The 27,425-nt window shown below is 47.2% G+C and overlaps 2 protein-coding genes across 6 annotated transcripts in view; both read left to right on the plus strand.

The window, feature by feature from the left end:
• The first annotated feature begins 666 nt into the window (after positions 1-666).
• On the plus strand, positions 667-4,719 carry wdr89 (WD repeat domain 89). The gene is made up of 2 exons (XM_014210713.2): positions 667-941; positions 1,626-4,719. The coding sequence occupies exon 2, from the start codon at positions 1,651-1,653 to the stop codon at positions 2,803-2,805; it is 1,155 nt and encodes a 384-aa protein (XP_014066188.2). The 5' UTR covers positions 667-941; positions 1,626-1,650; the 3' UTR covers positions 2,806-4,719.
• Positions 697-27,425, plus strand: part of 2a5e (Serine/threonine-protein phosphatase 2A 56 kDa regulatory subunit) — an 80,078-nt gene continuing 53,349 nt past the window's right edge. The window contains exons 1-2 of one of the 5 annotated variants that reach the window (XM_014210585.2): positions 697-941; positions 11,010-11,173. In XM_014210585.2, coding sequence (XP_014066060.1) covers positions 11,017-11,173 — 157 coding nt within the window. In that variant the 5' untranslated portion in view covers positions 697-941; positions 11,010-11,016. 5 annotated transcript variants of the gene reach the window in all.

Raw genomic sequence — 27,425 nt, forward strand, 5'->3', positions numbered from 1 at the left:
GTTTTACAAATATTTGCACAAATATGAAAAGATAGATGGTATCATCATAAAACAATGTCAATTTAGATCATATAAGGGACTAACCTTACCTTAAATTGAGGAGATCTTTACATTTTTCAGTTAAGTGCCTGCACCTGCTGTCCTTTAAAATTCAAATCCAAATGTAACAGTTGGGCAGTTAGGTTCATGCAAGAACCCCCACCAATTTAGGAGGCTCCTCGATGAATCCCACCTCCTATCGGGTTCTTGGAAGAACCTTTTGTGGGCAATTTCCAATGCCAATAACCCTAAGGTTCTTCCAAGAACTTTGAGGATCTTGAATCCTTGACTGTTGAAGCTAGTGGTTTAAAGTACTTAAGTAAAAATACTTTAAAGTACAATTTGAGTAGTTTTTAGGGGTATCTGTACTTTACTTCACGATTTATATTTTTGACAACTTTGACTTTTACTTCACTACCTTATGTTTGAATCGCACATAGTATTACACATGAGTTTAAGAATGTAGTTTTCGATTTTCGGACAATTGAGGATGTTGCACATCCTTGGCTGAACTCGATGTGCCACATCCTAAATTGTCAGAAAAGACGAAAATTGTGCTGGAAAGTGGTGTTTCAAAAAGAAAGGAGTGCCTTTGACGGCATGCACATCCGCAGTTTGGCGCGAGAGGACCGTTAGACCCGTCGTCTCACGCTGACGTGTTTCTGCATATGTGTTTACTTGGCTAACGTCGCCATGACATCGCCTTCAAGTGTGATCGGTGATTTCTATTGGAGAAGCAATTTCTGCCTATCTTCATACTGTACTCTTTGACTGTAATTTATGCTCTGAAATTCAACAGCGGAACTCATGCATTGAGTAAATTGGTCCATCAACGGGCAGTAAATACAGTGACACCGTGTCACATCGTGCTCATGAAAATCAGATAAGGTCTATTTTGCCGGGTAAGTGAGTCGTTTACAAGGTTACAGATATTACAGATGTTTTTTTTTGTATTTGTGGTTCATACTGGGCATTGAATAAAAATGTTACTGGAACGTTAACGTACTTTCTTTGGTCCTTCAATAAGTGAACCAGTCAAGAACTTTCCACTTGCAAGCTAGCAGACGTTTAGCTAGCTAATTTAGCGAGTGTTTTTAGCTAGCTAAGTTAGTCACTTTATTTGCTACTACTATAGTGACTTCATACTCGCCACCTTCATTGGTGACTAATATTAGCTAGGTAGGTATCAGCTTTTTAGGTATCAATCCAGACAACAGCTATAAGCTAAATCTGTTTGGCAGTAACATAATACTAACATAGAGGATAGTATTCACAGTTAGTTGGCTAGTGTTTCTAACAAAATCTTTCACACACAGTACTACTAACTTTAGAGATAGCTGCCTGTCATTGCTGTTGGTGTATGTTGTCTAATAGCCTAGGCGTTGTTTTTTGCACACGGAGTGAGTGCAACAAGCCTCACAAATCACAGTGGACTCTATGGAAACTAAGTCCCTTGGTTCTTTCTTGTGTTAATTTAGCCATTACCAGCCCCACATTGAGTTAAGTGAGTAAGTAGGTGTATGTTTTGTGATTAGATGGAGTTTCTTCCATATTACACCTATATTCTGCACATCTTCTCTATCCAGCTGGGTGTAGTTGCAGGAAGTTGCCATGGAGAGTCTGGGGGAGAAGTTCAAAGCTCTGTCCATCACTCGGCGTGTCCAGCCAGATGAGCCCACCTACCTGCTGGACCTGTCCCACCAGACTGTCTCGGGCCCAGGGTTGGTGGCTGTATGCTGCTCCAACCTCTCCATCCGTTTGCACAGTGAGGACAGCCTCAGCCTGCTCAGGGAGTACCAGGGACATAGTGATGCAATTTGTGGGGTGTGCTTTGCCCACACCTCCCCTGACCTGCTCTTCTCAGGCTCTGCTGATGGGACAGTGAGGACGTGGGATGTCCGCTGCCCTGGTTCAGAGGCAGCACAGTTGTTCAGGAGTGACTCCTCCCACCACTTCTGCAGCTTTGATGTGAGCTGCAGCGATGTGGTCCTATGTGCAGGCACTGAGCAGGTCGATGAAGATGATAGCTTCTTGGTTTTCTGGGATGCCCGCATGGCAAAGGAGAAGGGAGGGGTTCTGGGTGTGTACTCTGAGTCCCACAGTGATGACATCACGCAGGTGCGTTTCCACCCCCGGAATGCCGACCACTTGGCGTCTGGCTCCACTGATGGCCTGGTGAATGTGTTTGACCTGAGCCTTGGTGCAGAGGAGGAGGCCCTGCTGGCCACCTGTAACTGTGGCTCCTCTGCTAGCTCAGTGTGCTGGGCAGGGAAGGACTTGAACCAGCTGCTGTGCCTCAGCCATGATGAGGGCCTCCATCTGTGGGACCTGGGTCAGCTGGACACAGACAAGCCCCTCACACTCTTCAGTGCCGCTGACGCCCGCAGCCTGACCCCTCTCTCTGATGAAGTGGCCCTGGATTACTTTGTTGGCGGGACTTGGCTGGAGGAGGCAGGGTGCTTACTAGTACTAGGTGGGACAAACAATGGAGACATCCACCTTCTGGAGTGCAGTGAGGAAGGCCTGTGTCTGCTGAGGTCCCTCCAAGGGGGCCACTCTTCAACAGTGCGCTGCTTCCTCTGGGATCCCGCAGGGGAGGCCCTGCTCACGGGAGGGGAGGATGCACAGCTGCTCTTGTGGAAGCCAGGGGCGGAGGAATTCACCTCAGGGAAGAGGGACACCCAGAAGAGTGCCTCTGCCTTAAAACTCAAATCTAGACCACACAAGAAGCATGGCTCCAAGAGGGATAAGAAGCTAGAAGTGTGAGTCGTATACAATAGAGGGCTCTCAAAGAAGGGCAAGACTGCAGTCCCTATTTAATCAATCAATATTCCTCTTGCACTCACAGAGTACTCGTTTGGATTCATGAAATCAACAGAATTATATTTTTTCTTTCTTGAAAGTAGTATTATACTTATCCCAGAAACGGATTAATGATCTCTTTAACCGCTAGGGTTAAAATGAGATTGAATCGCGGTATTCATTTTTCAAATGTGTTTCTCCCAACATGTTTGGTATTTTGTTTAGCTAAAACCAACTGGTATTTCTTTAGAAATACAATTAGAATTATATCTAGTTGATCTAATGCATGCTCTCCTGTATTTTAACTAACATACTCAGTGGGTCACAAAGGCCAGGGTTCAGAACCAGAGCATTCAGTTCTTCATCATACTTCATATTCAGAGGAGCAGCTTTAATTCCACTCAAATGGCACAGAGTGGAATAACATGACAGTTGCTATGCAGGGACTCTGCTGCATATGTCAACCTGGTCTCAGAGCATTTCGTATTATTCTGTATGTAAATCTAAGACACACCATTTACTACGATATGCTAAGTTTCGTATGATATGTATTAATTTGTGGATGTCCATCACCCATTTTGTATGATATGTTATGAATATGCTGAACGTACAATATTTTATGAATTTGCAAAACGAATGCTATGTTACAAATTCTAGCTAGGTGTTTAACAGAAACTAGCTGGCTAATTTTCGCAAGGCTAGGGGTTAAGGTTCAAAATCAAATCAATTTTTATTTGTCACATGTGCTGAATAGAACAGGTGTAGGCCTTACAGTGAAATGCTTACTTATAAGCCCTTAACCAACAATGCAGTTCTAAGAAAAAATACCTAAAGAAATAAAAGTAACAAATAATTAAAGAGCAGCAGTAAAATAACAAGGTTAAGAGCCCATGAAACAGCAGCCATCCTCTCTGGTTAGAGTTAAGTTTAGGAGTTAGGTTGACCCCCTAAGGTCGATGTCTGGGCCCCACTGAAATCTAATTAGCATAATGAACAAATCCCCCCCAAAATCTGTCAGTTTAAGCTAGAGAATGCATCCGCCTATGTCGCACTTCCACATCTGCGGTGATAGAGCAAGAGCGGTGTTTATCAGACCATGAGACATCCTGAAAATCAGTCTTCTCACAAAATCATCTGTAGGCCTACAAACTATTATGACCACTCTATGGAAAGATGACTCTCACAAACACGTACATTGTTTTGCTCTAGGACGCCCACAGGCCTCAAGACTCGTCTGAAGGTCCCCCAGTACCAGTTGAAAAAAATTAATGGAGACTGTTTTAGTGCCAAAAAAATAAGGGGTTCAATACATGTTAAATTCCTGATTTAAAAAAAAAAAAAAAAAAAAAATAAATGTTTTTATACTGTATCTCTCAGATATAGGACAGACACTTCAGAACAAAATTCCTTTAGATTTTTTTTTTTGGGGGGGACTATCGTTTGTTCCATGTAGTGAATCTGTTATGCGTTTTGTATGGGCTAATAGCAGTAAGGGCAAATAAACCATTTTATATACAATACCGTTCAAAAGTTTGAGGTCACTTAGAAATGTCTTTTGTTTTTGAAAGAAAAGCTAAAAAAAAATAAAAAAATAAAATAACATCAAATTGATCAGAAATACAGTGTAGACATTAAGGTTGTAAACGACTATTGTAGCTGAAAACAGCTGATTTTTGTAATGGAATGTCTACAGAGGCCCATTTATCAGCAACCATCACTCATGCGTTCCAATGGCACGTTGTTTTAGCTAATCCAAGTTTATCATTTTAAAAGGCTAATTGTCACAGCTGTCAAAAGGAGAGGCCCAAGGTGCAGCGTGTGTGTAGTTCCACATTTTATTTTATCTGTGAAACTATGCAATACATCCAATAACTGAATAGACAAAACAAACCGTGACACAGAGGAGAAACACACTATTCAAAAATAATCACCCACAAAACCCAGGAAGAAAAACCCCTACTTAAGTATGATCTCCAATTAGAGACAACGAGGACCAGCTGCCTCTAATTGGAGATAATACCAAACAAACCAACATAGAAATACAAAAACTAGAACCTAAGAACATAGAAATAGAATAAACCCCCCTGTCACACCCTGACCTACTCTACCATAGAAAATAACAGCTTACCATGGTCAGGACGTGACACTAATTGATCATTAGAAAGGCCTTTTGCAATTATGTTAGCACAGCTGAAAACTGTTCTGATTTAAAACACCAGTCTCAAAGTCAACAGTGAAGAGGCGACTCCGGGATGCTGGCCTTCTAGGCAGAGTTCCTCTGTCCAGTGTCTGTGCTCTTTTGCCCATCTTAATCTTTCATTTTTTTGGCCAGTCTGAGAAGGCCAGCATCCCGGAGTCATCTAGTCACTGTTGACGTTGATACTGGTGTTTTGCAAGTACTATTTAATGAAGCTGCCAGTCGAGGACTTGTTAGACATCTGTTTCTCAAACTAGACAGTCTAATGTACTTGACCTCTTGCTCAGTTGTGCACCGGGGCCTCCCACTCCTCTTTCTACTCTGGTTAGAGTCAGTTTGTGCTGTTCTGTGAAGGGAGTAGTACACAGTGTTGTAGGAGATCTTCAATTTCTTGCATTGAATAGCCTTCATTTTTCAGAACAAGAATAAACTGACAAGTTTCAGAAGAAAGTTCTTTGTTTCTGGCCATTTTGAGCCTGTAATCAAACCCACAAATGCTGATGCTCCAGATAGCTACTCAACTAGTCTAAAGGCCAGTTTTATTGCTTCTATAATCAGTACAACAGTTTTCAGCTGTGCTAACATAATTGCAAAAGGGCTTTTTAATGATCCTTTAAAATGATAAACTTGGATTAGCTAACACAACGTGCCATTGGAACACATGTGTGATGGTTTCTGATATTGGGCCTCTGTTTGACTATGTAGATATTCCATAAAAAATCTGCCATTTCCAGCTACAATAGTCATTTACAACATTAACAATGTCTACACTGTATTTCTGATCAATTTGATGTTATTTTAACGGACTACAAAATGTGCTTTTCTTTCAAAAAGAAGGACATTTCTAAGTGACTCAACTTTTGAACGGTAGTGTATATTTTTTTACAAATATTTTCTTGATACTTCAAGGGATCTTAAAACTCTAAATAAAATAGCAAAATTATCTCTTGTATGACCTTAAAACAATTCCATATAACTTAGTAGAACCCCCTGCCACGGCTTAGACAGGGCTTGGACTCTTACGGGTTAATGTTAGGGGAATGATTAGCTAAAAAGTTTTGGGGAAGAGTTGGCTAACATGCTAATTAGTTGAAAAGTTGCTAAAATGCTAAAGTTGTCTATGATGAGATTCAATCTCGCTACCTTTAGGTTATACGCCCACCCATCCCAACCAACCACCCCACTCTTGGTTTTGCCTTGAACCAGATGGTTAAGTTAAGGCTTATGTAACCATACCAAATGTAACATATCATACTAATTTGTGATCCCGGATTTACATTTACTATGTTATGTCTAGTCTATGAGAGCAGGCTGCGTATGTCCCCTCACATGCAGACCTGAGACAAATTTAGTGTTAATTCCTTTAACACTCAATTTAAACATCGTATCCGTGAGTTCATCTGACTGGGGAAATAGATCAAGGGCTTCATTGCCAAAATTCCGAAGTGTCCCTTTTCATATGGGTTAAATTTCAAAGTCTTCAGGGGAGAAATGAGCTCCCATTCCATAGGTTTACTGTGCCAGCTGCTTCCGGTGGTGTGCCAATGTTTCTATTTCATTGATTATACTTACTTTCACCCTGAGTTGGAAATTCAAGGTAGAGTAATATGCTAGCGTTATATTTATCAGTCAGCTAATATCAGTTTTATCTTAAGTATCCCATTTCAATTAGATTAGAAGTCAAGTATACTTGATCGGACACCCCCCACTCACATACTTTATGTAACAATGATTTAATAATGTTTAATCTTGTCATTTCATTTATTTTTCATTACTAAACAAAAAAATGCAATATTGGCCTGAACAGTTTCAATATTACCAAAACTGAAGGGGGAGAAAAAAATTGTAAAACAATATGGACTTGTTTTGATATTGTTTAGCTACTTTAATACTATAGCTACCAGACAGTATGTCACTTGAAAATCAACTTCGATAACAAATGCTTGTATATTTTGAAATTATTTGTTTTTTGATTTCCATCCATCTGTTTTGGGATATTATTCTTATCCATAATATTGTTGTATTGTAAAATTTGATGTGGTGTACTTGCTGAAAAAGATCAGTGCCACTCTGGGTCCCGAGTGGCACAGGGGTCTAAGGCACTGCATCTCAGTGCAAGAGGCGTTACTACAGTCCCTGGTTCAAATCCAGGCTGTATCACATCAGGTCGTGATTGGGAGTCCCATAGGGCGGCGCACAATTGGCCCAGCGTCGTCCGAGGTAGGCCGTCATTGTAAATAAGAATTTGTTCTTAACTGACTTGCCTAATTTAAATAAAGGTTATAAATAAATAGAGACAGCTGTTGATGTAAGTCCTCTCCTCCTATCCGTAATGTTGATGTGCTCTTTAAATAATAGAACTAATGGAGAAGTAGTAGTTGCCTGTTCAAGTTGCCTGATCCATCCTTCAGTGTGGATCAACAGTAAATCAGGGTTGGGCCTTAACAGGTTTAGCTTCATGCCATAAGGGGAGGATTCCCCACCCACTAGCCAGGGCTGCCCAACCCTCTTCCTGGAGATCTACTGGACAGTAGGTTTTCAGTCCAACTCTAATATAGCATATCTGATTCAGCTAGTTAAGGTCTTGTTGAGCAGCTAATTAGTAGAATTAGGTGTTAAATTAGGGTTGGACTGAATCCACAGGACGGTAGATCTCCAGGAAGAGGGTTAGGCAGCGACTAAAGTATAAAATTCCACCTCGTCTTCAACCCAATAAACTTCCTAGTCCCATACTCCTCAACCTACCTTTTTTTAAATATTATTATTCATCTCTAGGAGCGACTGTGTTAGCGGAATGATGGACGTTACCTAATGCCCAACCCCATCCATTACGTACTTCGAACAAACCAATCACCATCGTCTATAATGCCAAACCGAGCATCAGGGTTGGTTGTATCTCTTATGTGTGCCATGGACTCAGCCCAGTAATATTGACAAAAGGGTGAAAAGAGATGTCCCCAAATTAAATACTGTCTACAGAAATATAACAAAAAAAGAGGTGTGGTGTAAACAAGTTATTTTTTTTCTTCTTCTCATAAATAGGGAATGTGATTGACTCCACTTAATCTTTTTATACATCTGTATTTTGTTATTAATGGGACTCGGAGGATTATTTCGTTAGAAGGTAAATAGGCACTCGTTGGTTTGTCTGTCTTAAAAAAAAAGCCAAAATAGCCTTCCTGCTGTTTTGTCGCTACTTGGAGAGGCTACTCTTACGCGATTGGAAGCGTTTTAGTTTAATATCGTATAATAGAGGATAACAACTTGCCACCGTATTCGTTCCGGACAACAGAGGATCAAGGTAACACGTTACGGCTCATTGTCGTTAATCTGAAGATGGCTTGTTTCTGGGTACCTATGTGTGATTCTAGCCAGTTAGCAATAGTAGCTAGCTTGCTTCCATATCGAGAGATGTGGGATTAATTTTCAGCTCGTTTACACAGCTTGACGTCAGAATAAATATATATTTTTGCAAAGTGAAATATTTGTTGCAACGTTAACTAGCTAGTTATAAATCCATTTAACACACACGGAGTATTCCTGTAACATTTACGTAACTCGATAACATTACCTAGCTAGCCTCTGACTGGCTGACTATCTAGCTAGCTAGGAAGCTATAATATTAGCATGCAGGCAGCATCACAGCTAACCGTTAAATAGTTAACTTTCTGTCGTTACTTGCCATTAACGACCATTTTATATTTTGTCAACATAACGACCTACATTACCAGTATGAAATAATATTATGCTAAGATAAACAGTATATTGCAAATACAGCTAGATAACGATAAACACTGAAGAGGACTTGTTTTTGGTGGAAATATCGGATGGCTACTGTACTAGCTGGCTAACTCGTTAGCCTGCTAGTGCACCAGTTACTGTGATCGTATCTGACGTGTCTTCACTAGCTATTTGACGTGTTTGCTAATCATAATGTCAAACTAGATGGAGAACTAATTTGCTAAGCCCAGCACCAACTAGATGCTAGTCACTACACCACTATTAGCTAGTTAACATTGGCATTAACATTGTATAGGTGTTGACAGAATGTCCCAACAAAGCCAAAGGTCGGTAGCTATCTTTGAGATGTATAATTTGTGGATTAGCATATGTTTTCACGATCAGACTAGACGAAATTTACACTGCTGTTCGAGTTAACCTGCAAATGCAGTAATTTTGTAGTGTTTAGTTCAATTTGCTAGTTAGCCATATTCCACCAAAGAAGGCATGGGCCAATTGGCAGGTCCATATGAAATATTGCATTTTCCACGGAAGACATCGTTAGATATAGGTATCTAGTGAAGTACATGTTTTTGTTTGATTTATAGCTAGTTAGTTTGAGTTTACCAATTGTCAACAATCGTGGTTAACCTGGTTTTAATATAGGTCTGTGGGCTAACCAAGGGTTTCATAGTTTGTTTAATCCGTTTGTTCTTGTGGAGGCTGGCCCAGAATGTCAGGTTCAGAGTCAAACTCATAACTACATTGGCCCTGTTTGGCTGGGGAGTACTGAGTCTTTCCGTTTGGAATGAAGACGTTGACCACCAGTGTGTACTGTTAGTCTTGTTCTTATTCACCATTGCACTGTCCTATAGGTGTACATGATTCTGTGATCTAAGCATTCTGCCAATCTTGCTGGAGTGGAAGCGCAAGGTGTGTGCCATTGTGTGAGTGTGCCTTCGTACACACTTAAGTCTCACCTGCACATTCTCAAGGGTTTTGAATGTCACAATGAGCAAGGTAAGATTCATGTCCCAGTCAAGATAACCTAGCATCCAAAGTCCCCAGTATTTATGATGGGAATGAGGGCCCATGTGCCTGTAATATAGCCCAAGTCACTGTTCCCCACCTTATCAGCCTTCTCTTGGTGCCTGTCAGCATGGGCTTGGTGCATTGTTTTATCATCTGCCTGAGCTCTACAATTGTTATATACTAAACAGAACTGACAGGGTCATCTTATGTCACCTGTAAGTTGTCATGATTCAGAATGCATTTGTTACTAGGAAAAGTTGAAGGCACATTGGCACAAATCCGAATTACTGTTTATAAAGTAGTAGGCTAACACATCTTCAGTTTTAATGCAGCATTACAATTAAACCATTTTAGTAATTTTGAATGGCAAGCTATCAAAATGGTTTTCTGGGGAACGAGGTTTTGTGCTTTCTAGATTTTGGTTTTGTTTGCCGTTCTAACGGACCTGTGAGGCTATGCAGGTAAGTAGGGCTGACCCATGATGAGGGGATGGTGCATAAGGAGTTTGTAGTATGGCACATCTGCTTGATCCCCTCATCACTTCTGTCCATCTTTACCCTCCTGTGTTGCGCGAGCGCGCTCTCACCCCCTGTGTTGCGCGAGCGCGCTCTCACCCCCTGTGTTGCGCGAGCGCGCTCTCACCCCCTGTGTTGCGCGAGCGCGCTCTCACCCCCTGTGTTGCGCGAGCGCGCTCTCACCCCCTGTGTTGGGGGGGCGAGCGTGCGCGCGCTTATTCTCTGTCTCCCTCTGCCTGGCCCTTTACCAGTTATAATGCATTAGAGACATTGTATAAATTTGACCTGATCGATGGATTCTTGTTAACTCTGCTGCAAACCTTCTGTCAGTGCCGTCCCTCACGCTGCTAAACTGTGGTTTTCTTCTTACACACACGGACTCTGAGACCTGTAGTAAATAATCAAATTATGAATTGCCTTAATTGGTGGATAAATGTGGCGCATATGCGCTATTCGCTTTAGTTGTAGTTCAGTGCAGTTGGTATTCACCTCTTATGAACGTGAGCAGGCGGTTGGTTGTGTACAGTGTGACTTTCCGGCTTCCCCTCCAGGGACTCCTAATCAATGGCTATGAGGCATAATCAGCAGCACACACAACTGGACATTTCCTTAGCTTCCTCACAGCGGTGTCTGTACTGTCTTGTGTTCGTGTGTGTTGTGGTTAGATGTTAAGCTGAGACCTGTCCTTGTCTCACCTCCTATAGCAGGGCTATGTCCTCGGCAGCAACCACACCTCCATCTGTGGACAAAGTGGACGGATTTTCACGGAAGTCTGTCAGGAAGGCCAAGCAGAAGCGATCGCAGAGTTCGTCCCAATTCCGGTCTCAGGGCAAACCCATCGAGCTCACGCCGCTGCCCCTGCTCAAGGGTAAGGATTTAATATCAACTACCTCAACTCTACTACTTACTTAGTCTCTACTCCTAACCCTCCTCTCAACCCAACATCAAAACTAGTGCTAACCTGTGAGTGGTGTGTTTAGTAGTGAATGTCGATACCAGCATGGTGGGAAGAGAGCAGTCAGCCTAGTTCCTGCTCATCAGTTCTGCCAGGTCATTTCTTCATGAAAGCCTGGGCCAACGTCAGTGTGTATGCATGCTGTTGTTTGTGTGACATGCATGACTATGGAATTCAACATGTTTGTATTGCTGAAAGTAGAACCAACGCGTTTTGGAATTTATCAGGGTTTTTACAGAATGGGGTAGAAAGCCCTGTTCTGTTGTATTTCTGTAAAAACCCTGATGAATGCCAAAACGCATTGATTTTACTTTCAGCAATAAATATTTAATTTTTTTAAATTGAATTCCATTGTCCTCCAGGGGTTGTTCATTCATTCTCCTGTCCTTCAGTTTGCTCCTCAATTCATGCACCTTGTTTGGAAAGCGAGGTAGCGGCAGTGATCCCTTCCCTGTGTGACCTGCATGCCCAGACAGGGAGGAAGCCTGCTGATTCACAGGCACGTCAGTCCTCTGCTTCAGGCCTGGCTCTATACAGGCTGTTAGTGAGACTAGAGTGACGTGTGGAATGCTCCCCAACAGGAGCCAAAGCCTGTTGGGGAGCATGAAAAACCCAGCAGCGTTGCAGTTCTTGACACACTCAAACCGGTGTGCCTGGCACATACAACCATACCCCGTTCAAATGCACTTCAATCTTTTGTCTTGTCCATTTACCCTCTAAACGGCACACACACCATTTCTCAAGGCTTAAATATCCATCTTTAACAGGTCTCGTTACATTCATCGACGCTGATTTGAAGTGGATTTAACAAGTGACGTCAATAGGGGATCATAGCTTTCACCTGGTCAGTGTGTCAAGGAAAGCGCAGGGGTTCCTAATGTTTTCTACTCTTAGTGTATACCATCCATGTCCTTATATTAACACCTGCATGATAGAAGGTGCAAATATATTGGCTACAATAATTCTAAATGTTTAAATGTAAAGATTGTCATCTTTACGCGAGTGCCTTTTTTAAATAAATATATCGGATTCCATTTTAGTGACAGCTTTTTACCTCATCGCCTCGATTTATATAACTCCTCAAAGGAGCACACCAAGTAGATGCATATCTAGGAGTCCAGTGGTTTATTAACTTGCTGGAAGTGTCTCATATCATGGCCTTTAGGGCTGGTCCAGTTAAAGGGATGAGCACACCACCACAGTGAAACGCAGCAGCAGAGTTTAAATGCATTGAAATGGTATCTACCTTCCTCCATCCTGTGAAGTGATCACAGATCTGACATGACTGGATTGATGAAAGCATTGTGAAACTCTTTTTATTTCACCTATCCATTCATGTTAGATCATTGCACACTTTCAAGGAGTAGAGGAAGGAAGGATTCATTTTCAAAGCACTGTATTCTGGTCTGGGACCATGTAAACCATATGAGGAAGTAGCTTTTGTCTGGCTGTGAGGGGGTGTGTGTGTGTGTGTGTGTGTGTGTGTTGTGGCCTGTTAGCTCAGCTGCAGGGCCTGGGTTAATCTATCCAACTAGGTTGTGGTGACTGGTGATGCCTCGTCCCTCCACGCTGCGCCGCCACATGCCCTCTTTAATCATCCACTGACTGACCTTTGACCCATAGGGGCAGAGTGCTTTAGTATGTACTCTGGAGAGTGGTGAGACTGGGAAGGAGGCCTATCAGACTTCGCCTGCTAGTCACAGCCAGGGAAATGATATGATTTTCCTGGAACTTTATCAGAACCTCCTAATGTTTCAGTTCTTTTGAGTTTTCTTGAAAGTGGAAAGGGGACAGATTTTCACTCCGCATCAACAATGATACACATTTTTATTTTCTAGACTGCAGAGCCCATGGCCTCAACAAGAGCACCTTTTTATTCCTAGATGTTGTGTTCCCGTTAGTTGTTCCAGGCCTGCATGGATGCCTTCGTCAGTGTGCAAGTCAGGAGTTTTGTTGTGGTAGTTCTTTTTAAGAGCCTCTACACAGAGCGTTAGAGGGGTGGTGATAGTGACAGAGAAAGGAGTAGTAGGAGCCTAACATGGCGCCTGGAGAAAGGATTAATGTGTCCTAATGCTCCATGGCAGAGGGACCCCTGGTACACCCTATCAACAGCAGGTGAAATATCAAGAGCGCCAAATTTGAAAACAATTCAATGTCATAATTCAAATTTCTGAAACATACAACTATCTTACACCCTTTGAAAGATAAACATCTCCTTAATCTAACCACGTTGTCCGATTTCAAAAAGGCTTTACGGCGAAAGCATAAAGTTAGATTATGTTAGGACAGTACATTGAAAATAGCTGTGTAATGTTTTGTCAATGCAAAGACAGGCGTCACCAAAAGCAGAACCAGCTAAAATTATGCACTAACCTTTGACAATCTTCATCAGATGACACTCCTAGGACATTGTTAGATAATACATGCATTTTTTGTTCTATCAAGTTCATATTTATTTCCAAAAACAGCATTTTACAATGGCGTTGATGTTGAGAAAATATTTTCCCTCCAATACCGCCAGTCAATCAGCACAACAAATTAAATAATTACTATTCGAAACCATTGGTAAAATATTATATTGTCATTCAAAGAATTATAGATTAACATCTCGTGAACGCAACCGCATTGCCAGATTTAAAAATAACTTTACTGGGAAATCACACTTTGCAATAAACGAGGTGGTATGCTCAGAAAAATAGGCTTGGCGATACAGACTAGGCTATCTTGGAGAGATCTAAAATCAAAAATACTATGTAAATATTCCCTTACCTTTGATTATCTTCATCAGAAGGCACTTCCAGGAATCCCAGGTCCATAACAAATGTAGTTTTGTTCGAAAAAGCTCATAATTTATGTCCAAAAAGCTCTGTGTTGTTAGCGCGTCCTGTAGGCTACTCAAAAACATGAACGTCGCCTGCCGGACTTGTCTTCACCAAAGAGGGGGGAAAAAAATATTTACGTTCGTTCAAACATGTCAAATGTTGTATAGCATAAATCATTAGGGCCTTTTTCAATCTGAATTTCAATAATATTCAAGGTGGACGATTGCATTCTCTTTTAAAACGTATTGGAACGAGAGTACCCAAACATGCACTCGCGCGCCAGAGTCGTATAGGCCATCCGCTTATGACCAACTTTCCAAGTCTCTTGTTCGGTCAGTTTTCACAGTAGAAGACTCAAACCACTTTGTAAAGACTGGTGACATCTAGTGGATGGCGTAGGAAGTGCTCAATGTATGTTTCAATGGCATAGGCTTAAAAGCAATTCAACACATCAGATACCCACTTCCTGTTAGAAATTGTCTATGGGTTTTGACTGCCATATGAGTTCTGTTATACTTACAAACACCATTCAAACAGTTTTGGAAAATTCAGTGTTTTCTATCCAAATCTGTTAATAATATGCATATCCTAGCTGCTGAGTTGGTGTAGGAGGCAGTTAAAAATGGGCACATATTTTTTTCAACATTCTCAATACTGCCCCCTAGCCCCAACAGGTTAATGCAACCGCTGTGCCAGATTTCAAAAAAGCTTTACGGCGAAAGCACACCATGCGATAATCTGAGTACAGCGCTCAGTGACCAAAACAAGCCTTACAGATACCCGCCAAGTTGTGGAGTCAACAAAAGTCAGAAATAGCATTATAAATATTCACTTACCTTTGATCTTCATCGGAATGCACTCCCAGGAATTCCAGTTCCACAAATGTTTGTTTTGTTCGATAAAGTCCATCATTTATGTCGAAATGCCTCCTTTTTGTTCGCTTTTAGTTCACTAATCCAAATGCACAAAGCGCGGGCACTAAGTCCAGACGAAAAGTAAAAAAAGTTCCATTAAAGTTCATAGAAACATGTCAAACGATGTATATAATCAATCTTTAGGATGTTTTTATCATAAATCTTCAATAATATTCCAACTGGACAATTCCGTTGTCATTAGAAAGGAAACGGAGCGCGAGACTAAACTAAAGGCTTTCAGCCTGACCAATTGTTGAAACAGCTCTTATTCACTCCCCTTTCACAATAGAAGCCTGAAACAACTTTCTAAAGACTGTTGACATCTACTGGAAGCCTTAGGAAGTGCAATCTGACCCCATTTATACTGGATATTGGATAGGCAATCACTTGAAAAACTACAAACCTCAGATTTCCCACTTCCTGGTTGGATTTTTCTCAGGTTTTTGCCTGCCATATGAGTTCTGTTATACTCAGACATTATTTTAACCGTTTTGGAAACTTCAGTGTTTTCTATCCAAATCTTCTAATTATATGTATATTCTAGCTTCTGGGCCTGAGTAACTGTCAGTTTACTTTGGGCACGCTTTTCATCCGGAAGTGAAAATACTGCCCCCTAGCATAAGAGGTTAACTTCTCTAGGGCCAGTGGGACGATTTTTGTCCCACCTACGTAACAGCCAGTGGAATCCCGTGGCGCGTTATTCAAATACCTTAGAAATGATATTACTTCAATTTCTCAAACATATGACTATTTTACACCATTTTAAAGACAAGACTCTCGTTAATCTAACCACACTGTCCGATTTCAAAAAGGCTTTACAACGAAAGCAAAACATTAGATTATGTCAGCAGAGTACCCAGCCAGAAATAATCAGACACCCATTTTTCAAGCTAGCATATGTCACATAAACCCAAACCACAGCTAAATGCAGCACTAACCTTTGATGATCTTCATCAGATGACAATCTTAGGACATTATGTTATACAATACATGCATGTTTTGTTCAATCAAGTTCATATTTATATCAAAAAACAGCTTTTTACATTAGCATGTGACGTTCAGAACTAGCATACCCCCCGCAAACTTCCGGTGAATTTACTAAATTACTCACGATAAACGTTCACAATAAACATAACAATTATTTTAAGAATTATAGATACGGAACTCCTCTATGTACTCGCTATGTCCGATTTTAAAATAGCTTTTCGGTGAAAGCACATTTTGCAATATTCTAAGTAGATAGCCCGGCATCACAGGGCTAGCTATTTAGACACCCACCAAGTTTAGCCCTCACCAAAGTCAGATTTTCTATAAGAAAAATGTTATTACCTTTGCTGTTCTTCGTCAGAATGCACTCCCAGGACTTCTACTTCAATAACAAATGTTGGTTTGGTTCAAAATAATCGATAGTTATATCCAAATAGCGGCGTTTTGTTAGTGCGTTCAAGACACTATCCGAAAGGGTAAAGAAGGGTGACGCGCCCGTTGCGTTTCGTAACAAAACAATTCTAAATATTCCATTACCGTACTTCGAAGCATGTCAACCGCTGTTTAAAATCAATTTTATGCCATTTTTCTCGTAAAAAAGCGATAATATTCCGACCGGGAATCTGTGTTTTAGTACAAAGAGAGAAAATAAAAACATGGGGTCGCCTTGTGCACGCGCCTCAGTCTCATTGTCCTCTGATAGACCACTTACCAAAGGCGCTAATGTTTTTCAGCCAGGGGCTGCCTCGACATCATTCAGCTTTTTCCCAGGTTCTGAGAGCCTATGGGAGCCGTAGGAAGTGTCACGTTACAGCAAAGATCCTCAGTTTTCAATAAAAAGAGTCAAGAAGCCCAAGGAATGGTCAGACAGGGCACTTCCTGTACAGAATCTTCTCAGGTTTTTGCCTGCCATATGAGTTCTGTTATACTCACAGACACCATTCAAACAGTTTTAGAAACTTTAGGGTGTTTTCTATCCAAAGCCAATAATTATATGCATATTCTAGTTTCTGGGCAGTAGTAATAACCAGATTAAATCGGGTACGTTTTTTTAATCCGGCCGTGTAAATACTGCCCCCTAGCCCTAACAGGTTAATAGACGAATAAGAAAGAGTTCCAAACCACTCTGCCAATTTTTGTTTTCCCCTGCCCACTCAGACCATTGACATCTCCTAGCTTAATTTTTGCTTCAGAAATTGCTCTTTGCTAAGAAGCTAATTGTTTCTTTTTTTTTTTACCATTTTTAATTGAAAACAATCCCAGTAAGGTACTTAAATGTTACCCAGAAATGACTTTATATTGAGATAAAAGGCTGCATTGGACCTTTTTGAAGGAGGAGAGCTGGGGAGATGCTTGTTTTTAGGACCACGTCTCTGTGTAATACGTAAGCTGGATCGCTGTCTCTGACCTCGTGAGCAGAAATAGAATGAAGACTGGAACATGGTAAAGGGTGGGGTGGGTGTAAAGCACCGGCCGTAGAGCCCCCCTCTGCTGTTTCCTGGGCTCTGCCCCCTGCTCCCCTCCACACCCTCCCCTCAGGGGTAACCTGATCCACGAGGTGTTTCTTTAGACTTCCAGACCCACTCGCTCCAAACAAGCAGCACAGGGGAGCGTGGGCCCACTACAGCAACAAACTGATTTTTACACAGTCATGTTTTTATGTTTTGTGAAACATTTTTGGCTGATGGATTCTACAGCGGTACGGAAACCTGCTTGAGTGAGTGTCCGTGGTGCTGCTGGGGGTAAGAGTGTTATAGTTGGCCTGCTAGGTGCCCTCTCTATGACTTGGCCGGCAGGGCTGTGCTGGTCTGTCTGTGGGGCTGAGTGGAGAGAATGGAGTGGTAATGGCAGAGGGACATGGTTTACTGGGCTATAGTAGAGATGGCGAATGGAAAGAACGAAAGAGGGTTTGACTGAGCTTTTAAGTGGGCCGTAGGAGAAAGGTGGATCTGCCTGTGCAGCAAGCATCGCTAAGGAGTGCTGGTGTAGAGGTGTCGTACTGTGGATGGGCAGTAGCTTCTCTGTTTGCCACACAGCAACCTTCCTCTCCTGTTGGCTGTCTGCCAGAGGATGTTGTGGTAGCCAGGCAGGTGTTGCTGCAGGCAGGCAGGCGTTGCTGCAGGCAGGCAGGCGTTGCTGCAGGAAGGCAGGCGTTGCTGCAGGCAGGCAGGCGTTGCTGCTGCTGCAGGCAGGCAGGCGTTGCTGCTGCCGCAGGCAGGCAGGCGTTGCTGCTGCCGCAGGCAGGCAGGCGTTGCTGCTGCCGCAGGCAGGCAGGCGTTGCTGCTGCCGCAGGCAGGCAGGCGTTGCTGCTGCCGCAGGCAGGCAGGCAGGCGTTGCTGCTGCCGCGAGGCAGGCAGGCGTTGCTGCTGCCGCGGCAGGCAGGCAGGCAGGCGTTGCTGCTGCCGCGAGGCAGGCAGGCGTTGCTGCTGCCGCGGCAGGCAGGCAGGCGTTGCTGCTGCCGCGGCGCAGGCAGGCAGGCGTTGCTGCTGCCGCGGGCAGGCAGGCAGGCGGTGCTGCTGCCGGCAGGCAGGCAGGCAGGCGTTGCTGCTGCCGCAGGCAGGCAGGCAGGCAGGCAGGCAGGCGTTGCTGCTGCCGCAGGCAGGCAGGCAGGCAGGCAGGCAGGCGTTGCTGCTGCCGCAGGCAGGCAGGCAGGCAGGCAGGCAGGCGTTGCTGCTGCCGCAGGCAGGCAGGCAGGCAGGCAGGCAGGCGTTGCTGCTGCCGCAGGCAGGCAGGCAGGCAGGCGTTGCTGCTGCCGCAGGCAGGCAGGCAGGCAGGCGTTGCTGCTGCCGCAGGCAGGCAGGCAGGCAGGCAGGCGTTGCTGCCGCAGGCAGGCAGGCAGGCAGGCAGGCGTTGCTGCCGCAGGCAGGCAGGCAGGCAGGCAGGCGCTGCTGCCGCAGGCAGGCAGGCAGGCAGGCAGGCAGGCGTTGCTGCTGCGCGCAGGCAGGCAGGCAGGCAGGCAGGCGCTGCTGCTGCTGCAGGCAGGCAGGCGGCTGCTGCTGCTGCAGGCAGGCAGGCAGGCAGGCGCTGCTGCTGCTGCAGGCAGGCAGGCAGGCGCTGCTGCTGCAGGCAGGCAGGCAGGCAGGCGCTGCTGCTGCAGGCAGGCAGGCAGGCAGGCGCTGCTGCTGCAGGCAGGCAGGCAGGCGCTGCTGCTGCAGGCAGGCAGGCGTTGCTGCTGCAGGCATGCAGGCAGGCAGGCGTTGCTGCTGCTGCTGCAGGCAGGCAGGCAGGCAGGCGTTGCTGCTGCAGGCAGGCAGGCAGGCAGGCGTTGCTGCTGCTGCTGCTGCAGACAGGCAGGCGTTGCTGCTGCTGCAGGCAGGCAGGCAGGCAGGCAGGCAGGCGTTGCTGCTGCTGCTGCAGGCAGGCGTTGCTGCTGCTGCTGCAGGCAGGCAGGCAGGCGCTGCTGCAGGCAGGCGCTGCTGCTGCTGCAGGCAGGCAGGCGCTGCTGCTGCTGCAGGCAGGCAGGCGCTGCTGCTGCTGCAGGCAGGCAGGCGCTGCTGCTGCTGCTGCAGGCAGGCAGGCGCTGCTGCTGCTGCTGCAGGCAGGCAGGCGCTGCTGCTGCTGCAGGCAGGCAGGCAGGCGTTGCTGCTGCTGCAGGCAGGCATGCAGGCGTTGCTGCTGCTGCTGCTGCAGGCAGGCATGCAGGCGTTGCTGCTGCTGCAGGCAGGCATGCAGGCGTTGCTGCTGCTGCAGGCAGGCATGCAGGCAGGCGTTGCTGCTGCAGGCAGGCAGGCGTTGCTGCTGCAGGCAGGCAGGCGTTGCTGCTGCAGGCAGGCAGGCGTTGCTGCTGCAGGCAGGCAGGCGTTGCTGCAGGCAGGCAGGCAGGCGTTGCTGCTGCTGCAGGCAGGCAGGCAGGCGTTGCTGCTGCAGGCAGGCGTGGCGTGAAGCGTTGCTGCTGCAGGCAGGCGGGTGTGGGCGTTGCTGCTGCAGGCAGGCGGGCGGGCGTTGCTGCTGCAGGCAGGCAGGCGGGCGTTGCTGCTGCAGGCAGGCGGGCGGGCGTTGCTGCTGCTGCTGCAGGCAGGCGGGCGGGCGTTGCTGCTGCTGCAGGCGGGCGGGCGTTGCTGCTGCTGCAGGCGGGCGGGCGTTGCTGCTGCTGCAGGCAGGCGGGCGTTGCTGCTGCAGGCAGGCAGGCAGGCAGGCGTTGCTGCTGCTGCTGCTGGCAGGCAGGCAGGCAGGCAGGCGGTGCTGTTGCTGCAGGCAGGCAGGCGGGCGGGCGGCGTTGCTGCAGCTGCAGGCAGGCGGGCGGGCGTTGCTGCTGCGGGCAGGCAGGCGGGCAGGCGTTGCTGCTGCTGCAGGCGGCAGGCAGGCGGGCGTTGCTGCTGCTGCTGCTGCGGCGGCAGGCAGGCGGGCGTTGCTGCTGCTGCAGGCGGGCAGGCGTTGCTGCTGCAGGCAGGCGGGCGGGCGTTGCTGCTGCGGCAGGCAGGCAGGCGTTGCTGCTGCAGGCGGGCAGGCAGGCAGGCGTTGCTGCTGCTGCGGCAGGCAGGCAGGCAGGCGTTGCTGCTGCAGGCAGGCAGGCAGGCGTTGCTGCTGCAGGCAGGCAGGCGGGCGTTGCTGCGGGCAGGCAGGCAGGCAGGCGTTGCTGCTGCTGCAGGCAGGCAGGCAGGCAGGCGTTGCTGCTGCTGCAGGCAGGCAGGCAGGCAGGCGGGCGTTGCTGCTGCTGCAGGCAGGCAGGCAGGCAGGCGTTGCTGCTGCAGGCAGGCAGGCAGGCGTTGCTGCTGCAGGCAGGCAGGCAGGCAGGCGTTGCTGCTGCAGGCAGGCAGGCAGGCGTTGCTGCTGCAGGCAGGCAGGCAGGCAGGCGTTGCTGCTGCAGGCAGGCAGGCAGGCAGGCGTTGCTGCTGCAGGCAGGCAGGCAGGCAGGCGTTGCTGCTGCAGGCAGGCAGGCAGGCGTTGCTGCTGCAGGCAGGCAGGCAGGCAGGCGGCGTTGCTGCTGCTGCAGGCAGGCAGGCAGGCAGGCGTTGCTGCTGCTGCTGCAGGCAGGCAGGCAGGCAGGCGTTGCTGCTGCTGCTGCAGGCAGGCAGGCAGGCAGGCAGGCAGGCGTTGCTGCTGCTGCTGCAGGCAGGCGGGCAGGCGTTGCTGCTGCAGGCAGGCGGGCAGGCGCTGCTGCAGGCAGGCGGGCAGGCGCTGCTGCAGGCAGGCGGGCAGGCGTTGCTGCTGCTGCAGGCGGGCAGGCGCTGCTGCTGCAGGCAGGCAGGCAGGCAGGCGCTGCTGCTGCAGGCAGGCAGGCAGGCAGGCGCTGCTGCTGCTGCAGGCAGGCAGGCAGGCAGGCGCTGCTGCCGCTGCAGGCAGGCAGGCAGGCGCTGCTGCCGCTGCAGGCAGGCAGGCAGGCGCTGCTGCCGCTGCAGGCAGGCAGGCAGGCGCTGCTGCCGCTGCAGGCAGGCAGGCAGGCGCTGCTGCCGCTGCAGGCAGGCAGGCAGGCGTTGCTGCCGCTGCAGGCAGGCAGGCAGGCAGGCGTTGAATAGCAAGTTAAGTTTACAAACAACTTGTTCACGGTTGTGTTCAGGTTTGTGTGTGTGTGTGTGTTGAGAGAGAGTGTTTAACTCCTGGACTTTCAGACACAAAAATAATGCTGCAGGAAGGCAGGCAGGCAGGCAGGCAGGCAGGCAGGCGTTGCTGCTGCTGCTGCAGGCAGGCAGGCAGGCGTTGCTGCTGCAGGCAGGCAGGCAGGCGTTGCTGCTGCAGGCAGGCAGGCAGGCGTTGCTGCTGCAGGCAGGCAGGCAAGCGTTGCTGCTGCAGGCAGGCAGGCAGGCGTTGCTGCTGCAGGCAGGCAGGCAGGCGTTGCTGCTGCTGCAGGCAGGCAGGCAGGCGTTGCTGCTGCTGCTGCAGGCAGGCAGGCGTTGCTGCTGCTGCGGCAGGCAGGCAGGCGTTGCTGCTGCTGCTGCAGGCAGGCAGGCGTTGCTGCTGCTGCTGCAGGCAGGCAGGCGTTGCTGCTGCTGCTGCAGGCAGGCAGGCGTTGCTGCTGCTGCTGCAGGCAGGCAGGCGTTGCTGCTGCTGCTGCAGGCAGGCAGGCAGGCAGGCGTTGCTGCTGCAGGCAGGCAGGCAGGCGTTGCTGCTGCAGGCAGGCAGGCGTTGTTGCTGCTGCTGCTGCTGCAGGCAGGCAGGCGTTGCTGCTGCTGCTGCTGCTGCAGGCAGGCAGGCGTTGCTGCTGCTGCTGCTGCAGGCAGGCAGGCAGGCGTTGCTGCTGCTGCTGCTGCAGGCAGGCAGGCAGGCGTTGCTGCTGCGGCAGGCAGGCAGGCGTTGCTGCTGCAGGCAGGCGTTGCTGCTGCTGCAGGCAGGCAGGCAGGCGGTGCTGCTGCTGCGGGCAGGCAGGCAGGCGTTGCTGCTGCTGCTGCAGGCAGGCGTTGCTGCTGCTGCTGCTGCTGCAGGCAGGCGTTGCTGCTGCTGCTGCAGGCAGGCGTTGCTGCTGCTGCTGCAGGCAGGCAGGCGTTGCTGCTGCTGCTGCTGCAGGCAGGCAGGCGTTGCTGCTGCTGCTGCTGCAGGCAGGCAGGCGTTGCTGCTGCTGCTGCTGCAGGCAGGCAGGCGTTGCTGCTGCTGCTGCAGGCAGGCAGGCGTTGCTGCTGCTGCTGCGCCGGCAGGCAGGCGTTGCTGCTGCTGCTGCGGGCAGGCAGGCGTTGCTGCTGCTGCTGCAGGCAGGCAGGCGTTGCTGCTGCTGCTGCAGGCAGGCAGGCGTTGCTGCTGCTGCTGCAGGCAGGCAGGCAGGCAGGCGTTGCTGCTGCAGGGCAGGCGGGCGTTGCTGCTGCAGGCAGGCAGGCGTTGTTGCTGCTGCTGCTGCTGCAGGCAGGCAGGCGTTGCTGCTGCTGCTGCTGCTGCAGGCAGGCAGGCGTTGCTGCTGCTGCTGCGGCAGGCAGGCAGGCGTTGCTGCTGCTGCTGCAGGCAGGCAGGCAGGCGTTGCTGCTGCAGGCAGGCAGGCAGGCGTTGCTGCTGCAGGCAGGCGTTGCTGCTGCTGCAGGCAGGCAGGCAGGCAGGCGTTGCTGCTGCTGCAGGCAGGCAGGCAGGCGCTGCTGCTGCTGCAGGCAGGCAGGCAGGCAGGCGTTGCTGCTGCAGGCAGGCAGGCGTTGCTGCTGCAGGCAGGCAGGCGTTGCTGCTGCAGGCAGGCAGGCAGGCAGGCGTTGCTGCTGCAGGCAGGCAGGCAGGCAGGCAGGCGGCGCTGCTGCTGCAGGCAGGCAGGCAGGCGTCGCTGCTGCAGGCAGGCAGGCGTTTTGAGTTGTGCCTATGGCTCGTGGAATGTTTGCTATGTGATTTTCCCAGATCTCGCTGCCCCTCTCACCTGACGCTGTGTGTGAAGAGAACCTTTGTGTGGACAGCCCTAGATTAGCCAGAGTGCCTTTTTGAAAGGAGAGGAAACATATTTATCACATACACTGGATAGGTGTAGTAGGGCTGGACGATATGTCCAAAATATCATATCACCCTAGGGTGGCAACGCATACATTTTAAGTGATTTCAATGGGTCTGTCTCCATTCTGATTTGTTTTATTCTGTTCAATTAAACTTCAACTAAAAATAAATTATCCATTTCTCAACTTCCTGTATTCTTTTGAGGTTATTTCCACATTGCCACTTAAAGCTGCACAATATGCGCAAACAATCTAGGCCTTATTTTTAACCTCTCTCGGGTATGTGGGACGAAATCGTCCCACCTAGTCAACAGCCACTGTAATCCAGTGGCGCGAAATTCAAAAACCTTAAATGCTATAACTTCAATTTCTCAAACATATGACTATTTTACACCATTTTAAAGACAAGACTCTCGTTAATCTAACCACATTGTCCGATTTCAAAAAGGCTTTACAACGAAAGCAAAACATTAGATTGTCAGGAGAGTACCCAGCCAGAAATAATCACACACCCATTTTTCAAGCAAGCATATAATGTCACAAAAACCAAAACCACAGCTAAATGCAGCACTAACCTTTGATGATCTTCATCAGATGACACTCCTAGGACATTATGTTATACAATACATGCATGTTTTGTTCAATCAAGTTCATATTTATATCAAAAACCAGCTTTTTACATTAGCATGTGACGTTCAGAACTAGCAAACATACCGAAAACTTCCGGTGAATTTACTAAATTACTCACGAGAAACGTTCACAAAAAACATAATTATTTTAAGAAATATAGATACAGAACTCCTTTATGCAATCGCGGTGTCAGATTTTAAAATGGCTTTTCGGCAAAAGCACATTTTGCAATATTCTGAGTAGATAGCTCGCCATCACGGGCTAGCTAATTTGACACCCACTAAGTTTGGCGTTCACTAAACTCAGAATTACTATAAGAAAAATTGGATTACCTTTGCTGTTATTCGTCAGAATGCACTCCCAGGACTTCTACTTCAACCACAAACCACAAAATAATCCATAGTTATGTTCAAATATCCTCTGTTTTGTCCGTGCGTTCAGGTCCGTGTCATTGTTCTCAGATCGACCACTATCCAAAACTCCTACTGTTTTTCAGCCAGGGATTGCAGAGTCATCATTCCCCATTCCGGCGCCTTCTGAGAGCCTATGGGAGCCTTAGAAAATGTCACGTTACAGCAGAGATCCTCTGTTTTCGATAAAGAGGCTATAGAAGGCCAAGAAATGGTCAGAGAGGGCACTTCCTGTATGGAATCTTCTCAGGTTTTGGCCTGCCGTATGAGTTCTGTTATACTCACAGACACCATTCAAACAGTTTTAGAAACTTGAGGGTGTTTTCTATCCAAATCAAACTATATGCATATTATATACATATTCTAGTTTCTGGGCAGGAGTAATAACCAGATTAAATCGGGTACGTTTTTTATCCGGACGTGAAAATACTGCCCCCTACCCAAGAGAGGTTAAGCAAATGTTGCAATTACTATTTGACTCGCGATTTAGAGCAAAATACTTGTGTGAACTGTTGGAATCATGGAAATTGAATGATTGTTCAAATTCTATAGTTAGAATATAATAGTGTGCACTATGAATGTAGTAGTGTTTGACATGACAACGAATGAAAAATGCCAAGAAGAGTTATTGTGGAGGCGAAAGAAACACACACCTGTTCAGGCGCGGTGCTGGTTAGTGGAGTAGAACACTTGGAAAAAGAAAGGAGAGCCGCACACTGTAGGAGCTCAGATGCAATACTTTTATAACCAACATTTTGAAAGACAAGCTGTCATCAGGGTATAATGACAAACACTGAGGGTCACTAGTTTATATAGTTTCAAAGGACACACATAGGTGGCTGGTTGTGGCTTGATAGCAATGGTTAGTTACAGATATAAACTGAACATATAAAACACATGAATGGATATAAAACACATGAATGGATAGCATACAATCATAGATACAATTTGGCAACATAAGCTTGCAAACATTTACAATGAATAGCAAAATCACATTCGCAAGAATGGCTTTGGATCAAAGTCCACGTTGAGACCGAAGGGAGCAAGGCTCTTTTTTTAAAATTAAATATCCAGGCAGCCTCTCGTTTAAAAAAAATTAATTGTCAAGGTCACCCCCTCCTAGGGAGGGTGACGTGTTCAATGCCGATATAACGTAAGGACGAACTAGTGGTTTGCTTCCAAAAAGTGGGCTGCTACTGGGTACGTCGAGTTTTTGCACCTAATGGTACAACGATGCTACGAGAGGAGGAAGAGTTATTGTGACAGGGTACGAACAAGTGTTGTTTCCTAGGGCACCCTATAATCTTTGGCAAGATTGAATGTTTTCTCTTAGCTACTTCATGTAGCTGACACATTCATGCTTCACGTATTCTTCTTTGATTTAGAAGATACTATTGCACAAACATACTGATTTAGCTCTACACAATCACTGGTATTATCAGGTAGTATAGCTTGTTACGTTTGCTCTGACTCAGTACATTTATTAGCTAGCTAACTAGTGATTAGCATTAGTGGCCAAACCGATTTAGGCCCAACTTGCTAAGAAAAGACAAACTAGCCATTTGCAGATGTAAGAAACACAAACGAATAGTCTCATTTATAGAACGCTAGTGGATTTATATTAAGAAGCAAAGTGAAAATAGCATCGTTGTCATCAACGTTGTTGCACGTGCTGCATTGAGATTCCAAAAGATTGGAAAGCAGCTGCTGTCGTCCCCCTCTTCAAAGGAGGGGACACTCTTGACCCAAACTGCTACAGACCTATATCTATCCTACCCTGCCTTTTTTATGGTCTTTCGAAAGCCAAGTCAACAAACAGATTACCGACCATTTCGAATCCCACCGCACCTTCTCCGCTATGCAATCTGGTTTCAGAGCAGGTCATGGGTGCACCTCAGCCACGCTCAAGGTCCTAAACGATATCGTAACCGCCATCGATGATAAACAATACTGTGCTGCCGTATTCATTGACCTGGCCAAGTCTTTCGACTCTGTCAATCACCACATCCTCATCGGCAGACTCAATAGCCTTGGTTTCTCAAATGATTGCCTCGCCTGGTTCACCAACTACTTCTCTGATAGAGTTCAGTGTGTCAAATCGGATGGCCTGTTGTCCGGGCCTCTGGTATTCTCTATGGGGGTGCCACAGGGTTCAATTCTTGGGCCAACTCTTTTCTCTGTATACATCAATGATGTCGCTCTTGCTGCTGGTGAGTCTCTGATCCACCTCTACGCAGACGACACCATTCTGTATACTTCTGGCCCTTCTTTGGACACTGTGTTAACAACCCTCCAGATGCGCTTCAATGCCATACAACTCTCCTTCCGTGGCCTCCAACTGCTCTTAAATACAAGTAAAACTAAATGCATGCTCTTCAACCGATCGCTGCCCGCACCTGCCCGCCTGTCCAGCATCACTACTCTGGACGGTTCTGACTTAGAATATGTGGACAACTACAAATACCTAGGTGTCTGGTTAGACTGTAAGCTCTCCTTCCAGACTCACATCAAACATCTCCAATCCAAAGTTAAATCTAGAATTGGCTTCCTATTTCGCAACAAAGCATCCTTCACTCATGCTGCCAAACATACCCTCGTAAAACTGACCATCCTACCGATCCTTGACTTTGGCGATGTCATTTACAAAATAGCCTCCAATACCCTACTCAATAAACTGGATGCAGTCTATCACCGTGCCATCCGTTTTGTCACCAAAGCCCCATATACTACCCACCACTGCGACCTGTACACTCGTTGGCTGGCCCTCGCTTCATACTCGTCGCCAAACCCACTGGCTCCAGGTCATCTACAAGACCCTGCTAGGGAAAGTTCCCCCTTATCTCAGCTCACTGGTCACCATAGCAGCACCCACCTGTAGCACGTGCTCCAGCAGGTATATCGCTCTGGTCACCACCAAAGCCAATTCCTCCTTTGGCTGTCTCTCCTTCCAGTTCTCTGCTGCCAATGACTGGAACGAACTACAAAAATCTCTGAAACTGGAAACACTTATCTCCCTCACTAGCTTTAAGCACCAGCTGTCAGAGCAGCTCACAGATCACTGCACCTGTTAC

This window comes from Salmo salar, chromosome ssa09 (assembly GCF_905237065.1).
Source record: "Salmo salar chromosome ssa09, Ssal_v3.1, whole genome shotgun sequence".
Classification (NCBI taxonomy): Eukaryota; Metazoa; Chordata; class Actinopteri; order Salmoniformes; family Salmonidae; genus Salmo; species Salmo salar.

Coding starts and splice junctions, on each gene's coding strand:
- wdr89 (XM_014210713.2), top strand. CDS start 1,651: ATGGAGAGTCTGGGGGAGAAGTTCAAAGCTCTGTCCATCACTCGGCGT.